This window comes from Meleagris gallopavo, chromosome 19 (genome assembly GCF_000146605.3).
Source record: "Meleagris gallopavo isolate NT-WF06-2002-E0010 breed Aviagen turkey brand Nicholas breeding stock chromosome 19, Turkey_5.1, whole genome shotgun sequence".
Lineage (NCBI taxonomy): Eukaryota > Metazoa > Chordata > Aves > Galliformes > Phasianidae > Meleagris > Meleagris gallopavo.
In genome coordinates, this window is record NC_015029.2 from 10186084 (window position 1) to 10199351 (window position 13268).

The window sequence follows — 13268 nt, forward strand, 5'->3', positions numbered from 1 at the left end:
GGTTTGATTTTTTTTGTTATTTTTTCCTAAGGATACCACAGTATAATTCTTGAGAGGAGATTAAACAGACCAGAGGTTTTACCTTACTGCCCTAGCAGAAGGAGCAATTAATCTGAAACCACTGTATTTTAATTTTTTGTTTTTGGGATGGAATTCAGCCCATTGCGTTGAGTTCATTCATCTTTGAGAGTTGTTGAAGAGCTTCTTATATATATCTAATAATTAGAAGCAGCAAATTCATCAAATGTAAGCTTTATGATATGCAGGAGTTAAGTGCAGAAAAAGAAGAGGGACTGGAATGTTTGCACATTTGTAATCCTCTGGAAGTAGGTGTACTACACTAGTGATGTTTCTACAGCACTCCAGGCATTTTAGAATTAAGAAAAAGAAAAAAAACAAAACACAGAAAAAAACATGATTTTCCATGTAAACACAGAGTCTGACATTTAGTTTTGCCATTTGTTTTAGTAGTTGCTTTGGTAACTAATAAATAGTTTGTGCTAAGTGCTTTAGCAGCCAGTCATTCTGTGGAAATTAGATTTGTCTAATCCTCATGCAAGTGCTTGATTACTGCTTCATATGCATAACATCTGTTTTTTTAAACTAGAAATGGCAAACTTTACTTTCTTTACAAAAGTTTACAGGCCATCCAGAAAGCTTTTCTCCTTAGTTTTAAGCCTATGCTCATTTGCTCATTTCCAACTCTTCCTCTGTGATACTTTCCCTACACATTTTTAAAAGTCATTTGGGTATTTGTGAAAGAAATTAATGCCAAACAAATTGTGGGATTCACATGTAATTATCCAAAATTATCTACCAAATTGAGACAGAAGTAGTGTGTATTTTTCTTAACAGACCAAGTCTGTCCAAAAATTGTAGAATATTATGTGAGAGTCATCAAGAGAAGATGGTCACACTCCGATTTTAATTATATGACTTATTACTTCTCTGTGTCTTCCTTACCAACGAGTCTCTTTGCTATCCTAGTTCACTGGTATTTATTTTAACTGTCATGCTATTAGTTCATAGAAATGTAAAGAACACAGAGGAAAAGGGATTTTTCTACTGTTTTTTGTCTCTTTCTTCACAACAACCACAGGAATTAATTTTTACAAAAAGTTTTTTTGATGAACTGCTTACTGTATTTTTTGGAACTCAGATTTTAGAGTTTCTCTGTATCTACGCCTTCACAGTGGATATGTTTTCACTGCCACTACAGATGTCAGCTAGGCTCGTGTACTACCTTATAGATGCAGCCGCAAGATATTCAGCAGGTCAGGGTTTTATACCTTGTATTGGTGCACGGTAAGTAACACAAATGCTCATCTGCTGGTTGGCGACCCTGCACACAGCAGGGTGGTTGAAACTAGGTGATCATTGTGGTCCTTTTCAACTCAGAATAGAATGATTCTATGATTCTATGAAATTAATTGAATCTATAGAAGTAGCAGTTGAAGTTGAGGGGGGCAGTTTAGAAAGCACAGAGAGGTGCTACCAGACTCTTGTCCTTACCTTGTTCTTGTCTGAGAAGTGGGTGTAACATGTGTTTTTGTGTTTTTATGTGCTGTATGCATTGAATCTTGCTGAGTTTTAAAGCAATGTTTTGAAAATGAAAACTATACTTCAACAATAACTATCATTCTAGATTTATTTATTTTTACGTCTTGATTCTGTGCATGACATTGTTCTTAAGTGCCTTATTGTGTGTTTTGTAAATAGCCCTTGATATTTGAAAGTTTTAATTATCACCCACTGACTTTGGTTACAGTGGCAACAAAAGTTAAAAATTCACAGCAAAGATTTAACTAGGGAGTCTGTGTCTTGGAGTGCCTATTAAATTTTGGAAACAGAGCTGATCAATTTTACTTCCTAGCTTCTCAACAAAAGAAATACTAAGTAGTTGAAGATATTTTACCTTGTAGAAGAATCCTGTCACTATTTTTCAGCATACAATATACAACTCATTTTCAGTTTTCTGTTTAGTTGTCCGGTATTGGCTTATTGATAGATGTTAAGCAGGGAAAAATTATGAACTGTAACTTCTTCACCCTGTTACTTTTTTAAGAGTTCTGGAGGCTGTAAATGTTCACATGTTCTACTGAAAGATTGCGAAAGTAACATTCATTTATAACATTTGAAGGATTATTCATGGAAAAATTATGCAAAGGAAAAAAACAGTGAGATCCTCTGGGATATGTGTAAACTTTTCCAAATGTTCTTGCCACAGACCACTAAACAGCACTCAGCTCATTCTGATGAAGTTGTCTTATGTTCTCTAACGCAAACAGTTTTTAATAATGTTTTAATATTTTTATACAATATTTTTTGTGCATGTCAGCATAGCCTTGAAAATGATTCTGAGAAATAATGAGAACCAAACTAACCCGTGTTTATGCCAGCTGACTGGAAAATCCTACTAAGAGTGCTTTGTCTCCATGAAAGGCAAAATAACAGAATAGCAATCATGGTAACAGTATGCACTAGGAGTGGAGCCAGGAGAGTAAGGAGAGTTAGCAGTAGCAGATGACTTCAGTTACTGGGGGAAAAAAATGGGCAACATAATCTCAAATGAATTGAAGTTTTGGAATTTTGTTATCAGCAGTATCAGGCATAGGTTGCCCAGCTAATTGCTCAGCAGTCTGGTATGTCCATAAACATCCCTTGGCTGTGCAGCGTTCATCAGTATCTCACCATCTACCTTCTTTGGCATCCTTCTTGGCACAGTCTCACTTGTCTTTTACCCCTTAACAGAAATGAGGTCATCTCTCTTGTGCTTTGTAACTCATACGACACCCTTTACACCCCTGACTTCTTCCTGAACTGAGCGTACTTGCACCAGAATTCCAGTCTAATGAGAGCTCCAAACTCTGCAGGTCTTCTTTGTAGACATTTGACAGAGGAGCAGATATAAAGACTTTCTAAAGGTTTTTCGGCTCAGATTCTTTTTGCCTTAACACAAACTTAATAGATCCAGATGGTGTTTGTTTCTCTCTCTTGACTTGGGGATGAGGAAGAAGCAGAAATACACAGAAAATAACTTCTTCAGACAGTGTTATATCAGCACAGACAATATTTCTGTCTGCACTTTTTCCCTGCAAAGCATTCTCTATTATCGGGATCTTCCCTAAAGACATCTAACCAGGAATTAAGTCCTTTATCTCTTTTCCCAGGACTGATCAAAGAGATTGTGATTACCATACTGAATAGCTAGGAAGCCAGGCTGGAACCGTTGGCTTAAATTATAAGGTTCCTGCCCCTGTTCTGACAAATTCTGTCACCGTTGGGAAATCTCACTGTAGTTAGGCAGTATTTTAACCTGAAAACAGATAGAATAGTTTTTATGTCAGTCTTCAATCTGAGATAAACAATCCCTAGTCATATTACGTGATTTGTTTCGGTTCATTTTAATAAACTTTTTCTGTTCTGAAGTTGTCCAAGTAATAAAAGCTCTTGTTATAATGATCACTCAAATATTTTTCTTTTTATTATATTCACATTAATGTAAATTTCACCCAAGGTTTTCTAAAGGGAAATTTATTTTTTTTTAAATTAAGGTAGACTTGTAGAGTGAAAGTTCAGAAAGACCTGTTTTTGTTCATAGACATCATCACTTTATTTTTTTGGAGGCCTGGGTAGAGATAACATTTAGATCTATAAACACTTAAAATACTAGGAGACAAATCCATCTGACTTTGATTTTGTTATGGCTTGACTGTGTTAGCACAATACTTGATACTTCGCTGTTCTTTCTCTGGATAAAACTTTTGATGCTTTGTGCCAATGACCACTGTCTTACAACCAAATTAATCAAATAGTCTTACTGCTTTGAACTCAGTGGCTCTCCACACTGAGATACTTAATCTGTTAGATTGTCATGTATTATGTCTAAGCAACTTTGTTAATTTTTTTGTGGTGCAGTGTCTGTGAAAAAAAGTGCTGCATCATGCTGATACTCATTTAAGGGTTTGCCTTTAAGACTGCAACTCTTTCACAGACTGAATTTTCAACAAGTTATTGAACGGCATGTCACTGAACTGTCTCATCCACTTCCAAGGACTTATTGCAAATTCTGGTTTAGAACTGACAGTAGCACCGGAAAGATCTGAACCACCACAACAGAAGGCGAGGCGGAAGCAATTATGTAGCCAGATTAAGGAGTGGCACAATTAATATCTTACAAGGTGCAACAGTAACCCCTGAGTGGCCACATCAACACTGAAGGTTTAGCTGAATTTTGGACTGCACTCTTGCTTAATATACATCCTCAGAATTTTCCAGAAAATTCTCCTCTGTCGCAGTCTTCATGCTGAATCAGCTCTCAAATATTTTGAGCTTCTAACCAGGTAGTAAACACCACAGTATTTCTAACTATTGTAATGTTTCACAAGTTGAAAATACCTGATGGAAAGATGCTATAAACTGAGCTTGCTGAGTAAACTCTGTTTCTTCTGGATGTTTCTGTCTGGATGAGGAGCTGCGAGATCTGGTTTAGTAGCTTGTGGTAGCAGTGGTAATGAGAAGACGGTTGGACTGGATGATCTTACAGGTTGCTCCCAACCTTGTGATTCTATGATTCTGAACTCAGTTTGTCAGAAGAGCTGGACATTTTCAGACAGAAAGTTTTGCTGAATCTTCTGCATGCATTTAAATGGACTTCATTCATATTTTAAGAATTCATGATGAAATGTTGTGGTTAAGGACAATAGAGGAATGTACATTCTTGTTAGTAAGACTCTGGGTCTGAAATTCCTGCCTGCTGGTGAAATATTAATTCAAAGAGTTTTTACAATCTATTAGTCACCAACTAATCATGCTCAGATTAATTATTTTTACTTTTATTTTTACTTTTGCTCAGCCTCCATGGCAGAAGAGAAGGGTGAATCCTGTTTACCTTGGGGGAAAAGCCTCCAGTGTCTTCTTACAACCCAGACACAACATTTTAATTGAAAATACAGCAGAACATTGTACTAAGTCTTTTTCTTCCCACCTCCCAGGCATATGGTTCTCGTTGAATTTCTGGATCAAGAAATGATTAAAAATGCATTTTTTTAGAATTACATGTGACCTTTAAGCATAAGACCTTCTCTGAAGCCACATATGCTAATGACTCATGCTACAATAGTGTCATGCTTCACAAATTCTCAATTGCAATAAACAAATGATAGCAAAGCCAAGTGAGCAGAAATCTGTTTGCATGTATGATGGTATGCAGAAAGAAAGCAGAAAACAGCATTACAAAGTGTTTTGTCCTTTTCTTCTCCTACTAAATTATGATCTGATGAATAGTATTAATGAAGATTCTTGCAATGAACTTGTTTCCCCTCTCTCAAATGCTGGAAATTGTCTCCTCTTTCTCCTTTTTTTGAGGATCCTTTAGTTGTTACTTAAACTGCACAACAAACATTTTGCTCAAATGTTGCAGAACACTGTTTGGATAAAGATTACCCTTTTCTGCTCTTGAAGACTCTTTGTAATTCTTCATTATGATAACTCAGTTCAAAGTGAAATTCCAGAGCCTAAGCTATGTTGAAATAAAAATGCAAGTATTTTGGAATTAATTCCTTTATTTCATACATCTGCATTCAAGTCTGTACTGTAGAGTGAATAAAGACAGTAAAAGATCTTTGCATCTGTTCATATTATTTTTTGCGCATTATTAGGACAAACTCATTACTTGATGTCCTGTTCCTTTTTGCATTCCATGCATTTTCACTTCTCCCTTGAAGAAACTGATGAATTACTCCTATGCTTGGGAGGAGTTGAAGTAGGCTATAGGGCAAATGCAGAATCATTTCTGTTACTAGCAAGTCTTCACATCTCATTTTTAGTCTATGCCCTAGAATGGTGGTTTTTTCCTATTTCTCTTTATCTGTAATTTGAGTCCAGACACTTTTGTAAGGATTCTAATGATAGCTCTCTGTGTTTTTCACATCAAAAAGTTTGTGTCTCTCCTGAACTATTAACAGGTGATTATAGGTTAGAGGCCAGAAACTGAATAACCTACGGTCACTGGAGTGTACAAGAAGTAATTTCTGTAAATGCAAGAAGAGGTCTGTCTTGCTACTACTTAAGCTGTACCAAGTCTGGAGATAAGTAGGTATGGGACAGACAGCCACAATCATGATCACCATTTCAATTTCTGTCAAGAGTACTAACATCACAACTAAATATTTAACTGTGAAATCTTAACTGTTTATTGTGAAGCCAAGAATAGCCTTGTATTCACTGAAGATAATAGGCCTTGTTCTCCACTGTATTGCAGAATTCACTGCCAGTCTTTTGCAGACTGCATCAAGGAACTGAAGCTAGAACAGCTTGTCCGTGTTTTCCATGGGGCCTCATAAAATCTGTAAAATGAGAGAAAGAGTAATGGTAGTGAGACATCCCTAAGCCTCATAGTGAGAAGCAGTACATCTGTCTGGCTGTAAGACACATGAAAAGCCCTTATTTTCTCTTACATGCTCAAATTGTGAGTCAGTATGAGCAGACTGTTTACAGTTTATTCACAACATGGAGTTGTAAGTGAAACTCTAAACATGTGTGAACATTCCTACTCACACCCGAGATACAGACTGACTTTATGGCTCTGCATATTGCACTTTGGCACATACAACTATTGTAAGGGTGCCAAGACTTTTTGTAGGAGTTCACTGTTGAAAGTATGTACAGAGATGTTTTAAAGATTACTTTCAGGCACTTCAAGTATATGGAGACTAATTAATAGCAGAAATGAAGGCTATGGATGCTATACTCATCAGAAATCATGTCTTCAGGATATCTGTAATAATTAATTTTAATCAGCTGCTAAACACACAAGCCCATGAATTTCTGGGCTTTACCAAGTTCAGTGTTAAATAATCTCTGTCTTTTAGGTTCAGCTGAAGTGTCAGCAATTATGAAATTCAGCAGGAGACCAACATGTCCCGACACCTCAGTAGCAGCAAGTCTGTCTACACCTCCTATACCAAGGCACAGGAAGAGTCACAGCCTGGGAAACAAGTGGGTACTCCAGGTTCCGTCACACTCAGGCAGCTTCATGCATCACTGAGGTTTAATTTGGCAGCAGAACACTTTGGTATTTGCTTCTTCCCTTTCCTGTACTGCCGGAGTGCTTCAGGCTTTGCTATGTATTCTCTTAGTTTTCTTCTGACACTTTGTGTTTTTGCTGGCAGTATTCTTGTCATTCTGGCAAGCTGTGACCTTTTGCACTGTTCTACAAATGAGACACTTTGCTAGCTAAGTACGAGCACCTGCTCTCCAGTTAAGGCGAGCATATACCAAATTTCACATTTAATGGGTTAAGGAAACGCAGTTTGTGATTGATGTGTTTGTTCAGCTTAGTGCCCAGCTATCTGCTTGCTGCATAATAACCTATAGACTTATATTTTGTGTTCATTGTATGATGACGTAAAGCCTGAGTAGAAATATCAGACGGAAATGGTTGTTATCAGATGACATAAGAGGGTTCTTGCATTTTTCTCTTTTCAAATTTCCAGCATGATGTGTCAGCTCAGTGTGGTGGAGAGCAAAAGCGCCACTTTCCCGACAGAGAGGCCGCGCCACCTTCTGGATGACAGCGTCCTGGAGTCACAGAGCCCGACCCGCAGCCACGTGCTGAACTCGCTTTTCACCAATGGCATTTCCGTAGGTAGGGACTGAGTGGGGACTGACTTACCTGGTTTTCCCTCCCAGTTCTCTTGTAAAGTCATAGGGAGATACAAAATCAAGGAATTAGGAAGCCCGGTAGCTCCGGGGCAAAGATTGTGCTACTGTACTGAAGAAAGGAGATCGGAGTTACTACTCAGTTACTTAATCGACTGTATTTCAATTTTCTTTTAACACTCTTGGGCAAATGAAAATGGAATTAAATAGCTATGCCAGGGAAGGTCAGACAGATGGGTCAAGGGCTTGGATGAGAAATAGGTTCTACCATTGTGAATTCCATTTCACTGATTTGTTATGAATCCTAGCAGCAGCTAGCATACCATCTGTTGCAGGTGTGCATGCTTGTAACAAACAAACAGTGATATCATGTCTAATGACTTTAATTGACTTGCAGATATTATGTAGAAATATTGTGTTACAGAGTAATTAGATTTTGTGTTTCTGAAGTATTCAGCTTTTAACGAAAAGACAGCGTAATGAAAATAAAAGTAATGTGCAGATTTGTGGTATTTAAATACAACAGCAACAGTGACTTCGTTCATCAGTGATACATTACAAATGAGAGGGGCTGATATAAGCCTCTTCTCATTTTAGATGGTTTTCTTACTCCTTTTCTGTTCTCCACTTTTTCTAGATAGCAGTGAAAGCTCAGAATTTAGTGAGGAGCTGCCATCAGTACTTGAAAGGTGAGTTAATTTTCATTTTTGCTCACTGAGCACTAACCTGATTTAGCACTAACAGATTTAGAGAAATTCCTGAGTGATCTGTATCACAGATAAGCCCTAAATCAGTGGTTATTTTTATGTTTTTATTCTTATAACTTAAATTTAAAAAATGGAGAACTCTAGAATAAAACGCTGTAATGTTGTGTTTTCTTTTTCATGGATGTGAAAAGATCTCTTTCATGTTTACCAGACCCTAATTGTTGAAATCTCAGACTAGATTTTCACACATCGAATATTTACATGTGCAAACAGGGGTCGTTTATATGCCACACTGGGGCCGAATTGGAGGGTGCCAATCCGGAATTCTCCCAGGAGTCGAAGCTGTATCTACAGGTACAGTTCAGGCCTATCTTGCTCAGTTTATGGTGATGAACTTTCACTTTGGTGTCTACATTTTCCTAGCCTAAGGTATTTTGTGTGCAAGGGTATCCTTGCATGACTATACATTAGCATTTTTATAAACTTGTTTTTAATAAATCTGTCTGTGACAAGTAATGTTATTAGAAAGATGCCTTTTTGACTCTTTCTCATAATTTATTTCCTGAGTTATAGGATAGCTACCCATAGCATCTGCTTGTGTCAGAAAGCATATAGGATATGTTATTTTTGCAAAGCATAGAGGTGTGGCGTTGGACCCTGAATAGGAGAGGGAACATCTGCAGTGCCTATGCAGTAGGTACTTCCAGTGTTGCTTGCTGCTAAAACATGGACTTTTCATTAATGGATAATTAGTTTACAGCCCAAAGAGAGGTGATGTGGAAAACTATGTATAGTTAAAGTGATAAAAAACATTCATTGTATCCATGCCTGACTGAAAATTCCAGATAAATTCTATGATAGTTGCGAGTGAGGTATGTGTAAGTAGTAAGTATATATAAGAAGTATATATAAACAACAGGCCCCAAACATGGTATTCTGCAAATACTGACATTTAGTTGGAGTTTAAATCCAGTCACTTTTTGTTTTGTCTAAATTAGTTTACTCTGTCAAAATATTTTAAGAATAGCCATTTTGGCTTAGCTAGTGACATTTGACAGCAGCCCAAGTTAGAAATTACGCAGGAATGTAGATGTATATATTAAAAATAAGTAAAAGAATATATATTTTAACAATATTTCAACTAAACCTGCTTCTGGAAAATATTCTCTTATACATGCCTATGGCAGATTTGTTTCAAAATTTTATGCAGGCTATAAGTATAAGATGTAAGAGGATAAAAATGAGATACACATGTTAAGTCCACAAAGAACTGTTCCCTAAAATACATTTCTTATGTTTATCCATAATCAAGTATTTCTATTGCTTGTATTCATTCTTCCTTTTCTGGAGTCTTCTATTTGTTATATTGGAAAATTAGAACTGGAAAGAATATACATTAGCATAGATAGAGCAATCCATTTGATTAAAAAGTCACAGTTGCCACTTTGAAGTGAAGGTCTTGTATAGGTTGCTTTGTATATCACATTCACCAGCCTGTTCTTTGTGATACCATTATAGTTGTTCTTAAACAGACTCATCCTCCTTTCACAGATGACTGGTAGATCATATGCATGTCCTTTTCCTTGTATTCGTTATCAGACGTGATTTAATTGTCTCAGGTGAACTGTAGTATCCCTTATCTTTATAAAACTATCAGAACTGTGATCACAGGACAATGAAAAGAGGTTAGCAGCAGGTAATTCTAGAAGATCATCACCTATGAAATGATCTTTGGTTGTCATGTTCTTAGTGACAGTATACATTTCTAACTGTACTTGAGTCCTTTCAGTCGTAGCACTTTTTCACTGTAGTATATGGAAAGTTTTATGCTTGTACTGGGTGAGGAAAAAAATATATTAATCACGATACATAGCCAAGGTAGCTTTCTTTTTTTGATAGCTAAATTACGGGCTCCAATTGCTGAAACTTTAAGCTACATTTAGATAATTTAGATAATACATTTAGATAATTTCTTGAACTTACCGAAATAAAATAGAAAATTGCTGATCTTTCCTTTGACTTCAGGTCTCTGTATTTCTTTTCTTTTGTTTTTTTTTTAATGTCTAAGTTCCGCGAATAGAATCTTTTGTTAATATGCTGTGTTTAAAAAGCCCTGATTCTTTTTTGGCGTATGGGTCTGGAAAATAGATATTTGTAGAGTTGTGTCTAATGCTACATTATATTCAAGGCAATGCAGGAAAAATAGGTTTAAATTATATTGTTTATTTCTTGCCTGTATTTTTTCAAAACATATGATAATGTTATGATTCTGTAGCCCAACAGGAGCCTGCAGCTACACATTAGGTAGTTCCATGGAAGTAGTTACCATGGAAGGACCCTTAAGAAGGAAAACATTGCTCAAAGAAGGCAAGAAACCTACTGTAAGTGATTCTAATTCTCCTTGGGATTCTAATTCAATAGCAATTGTTTTAAATTTTTAGGATTAGCAGTTTGCAGATTGATAGCACACACAAAAAAATGTTTGTTGTTATTACCAACTGAAAAATCATACTGCAATTTTTAATTTATTATTTGTTTTATAATTTGTTTTATAACAAGTTTGTAATCCTTGCATATCATTTGATCTGCAGCAGCTTTGCTTCTCCCTTCACTTGAAGCTAATTTCTCTAGGTTGTGGCAGCAAAGCAAGACACAAGCATTTCTCTCACTTGACATGCCTTTATCTAAGGGCAGAAATTTAACATCAGGTGAACTGAGAAGGCTGCATCTTTAGCACCAAAGCCATGGACGTTCATAATTACCCTACGTTCCCAGGTTTCCAGTGAATTGGTACTTTTTTTGTTTTCTTCTGAGTTCACTGAAAGCTTTTATGTAGATCCCTGCTGTTCAACCCTAGAAGATTTGAAGAAGACAGGAATGTCATCTCAAGAAATATTATTGATCAGATGCAGAAGTCTAAGTAGAAGGCAGCACACTGTACAAACCAGTCCTGGTATTTCTGCGGGATACAAACTAAGATGGCTTGCATTCATAGCCAGCCACCTAAGTTTAGATATCTGGTATGATTTATACTAGAAGACACTCTATCCAGATCCCCATTCTTTGCATCTAAACTTAACTTTTTTAGCACTTGGACTTGCTAGTGAATAGGTTTTTTTTAAATGTCCAAAATATTAAATTTCTATTATCTTTTTCCTTTCTGATTTAGCTTTCTTCATGGACTAGATACTGGATTATGCTTTCAGGATCAAATCTTCTGTACTTTGGAGCAAAATCTTTAAGAGGCAATGAAAGAAAACATGTAAGGTTTAAATTTGTTCTAAAAGCAAAATCTGCATGTTCGTAGACAGATCTGAAAAGTGTATTTTAAATGTACTTGCTGTTCTTCTAGGGTAAGCAATATGTCTGCACAACTTCTACAACAAAAAATTAATCTCCAATATGTTCTTAGCTATGACATACTTTTCTGTCTCTTGCAGTATAAATCTACACCTAGTAAAAAGATCTCCATTGTGGGCTGGATGGTGGCACTGCCTGATGACCCTGAACATCCTGATATTTTTCAGCTAAATAACCCTGACAAAGGTAAATTTTGCAGGGTGGACATTCCCTGAATTATATTTCTGTGATAGAAAGTAGAATTATAGCTATTTGATGAGTTTGTCAATTATAGGACTTACAGTGATACTCATTTGAAAGAATGAAGAGAGATTTTCAAGGGAGGGTACAAATTAAGTTGAACATACTTCTGCAATATTCTGCATTGCCTACCTCTCTGGTGCCTACAGACGTATTGCTGCATCTTAACAGTTAATATAAGATTTGTGGATACTGCCTGACCAATGAGACCCTAATCTGAGTTTCTGAATAGCTTTCTTTGAATTGGACTACACCAAATCTTGACTTACAGTGGGGAAAATTACAATATTATGAAAATTCTTTGAACATCAAGCCATTTACCTAAAAAGCCTTTTGAATTATTCATTACTCTTTAAAAATTAATTTTGAAGTGCCATAATTCTTCCAACTTAACCCAACTTTAAAAAAAAACAGAAAGACACAAAATATTTTGGTTTTTGAAAGGTTATATAAAGATTTTTGAGTCTTCTTTCACTTCTCATGTGATCAGCTTCAGTACTGGACAAGTGCATCTCTTGGTTGTTGAATGAAATGCATGATATATTTGATAGCAAGAAGCAATTTACAAGACATCAAAGCATGGAGGAGGCACACAGTAGGACTGTAGGACACTGAAGAAAACTTTGTTTACAAATATCAAAAATGAACTTTGGCAGTAACTACGACAGTCTTAATGAGAATAGAGACAGAAATAAATCAGATCCACTCACTGGTCCTAACTGGTCTTTTCTGTAGCTGCAGTTTGTCCTCTTTTCCTATACACTGCTCTTAGCTTTGCAGAACCCATATGTTCTCATGCTGCCTTCACCAGGGATTATTAAATAACATGCCTCACATGGGCTTTTTTGTGTGAGCACCATATTCCTCAAATGTGAATTCAGCAATTTACTTCAGGACTTTTGCTTCTGCACAGAAATCAGAATCCACTGAAGCAGTATGTCTGTTTGCAAATAGAGAGCCCTTGATTTTCTTATTTTTATAGGTAATGTTTACAAGTTCCAGACTGGTTCAAGGTTTCATGCAATATTATGGCATAAGCATTTGGATGATGCGTGCAAAAGCAACAAGCCTCAGGTAAGACTGGGAAACCATCTCTACCTGCTTTTACATATTTTGCAGAAAACCATTAATAGGAGATACTTCTTTTAAATCTGTGTGCACATACAATCCTGTGTGGACAAGTCATTGTGTACGCTGATCCAGTTTTTCAATAGGAGGAATAAAAAGTATTTAAAACTGCAGAGTACCCACCTTAAATCAAGATTAGTACCAGTCTACCTATAAGATTAGTGACATTAA

General features: G+C 36.3%; 1 protein-coding gene across 5 annotated transcripts in view; it reads left to right on the forward strand.

Moving 5' to 3' along the window:
* RALGPS1 (Ral GEF with PH domain and SH3 binding motif 1) overlaps positions 1–13268 on the forward strand; it is a 94409-nt gene that overhangs the window by 71876 nt on the left and 9265 nt on the right. For all 5 annotated transcript variants that reach the window (XR_004161688.1, XM_031556258.1, XM_010721092.3 and 2 more), the window contains 8 exons: positions 6873–6999; positions 7497–7648; positions 8300–8351; positions 8643–8723; positions 10645–10750; positions 11539–11631; positions 11810–11915; positions 12952–13043. Coding sequence is in view for 4 of the 5 variants with exons in the window: in XM_031556258.1 (XP_031412118.1) it covers positions 6873–6999; positions 7497–7648; positions 8300–8351; positions 8643–8723; positions 10645–10750; positions 11539–11631; positions 11810–11915; positions 12952–13043 (809 nt within the window). In the remaining variant the exon portion in view is untranslated. The remainder of the gene's footprint in view (positions 1–6872; positions 7000–7496; positions 7649–8299; positions 8352–8642; positions 8724–10644; positions 10751–11538; positions 11632–11809; positions 11916–12951; positions 13044–13268) is intronic.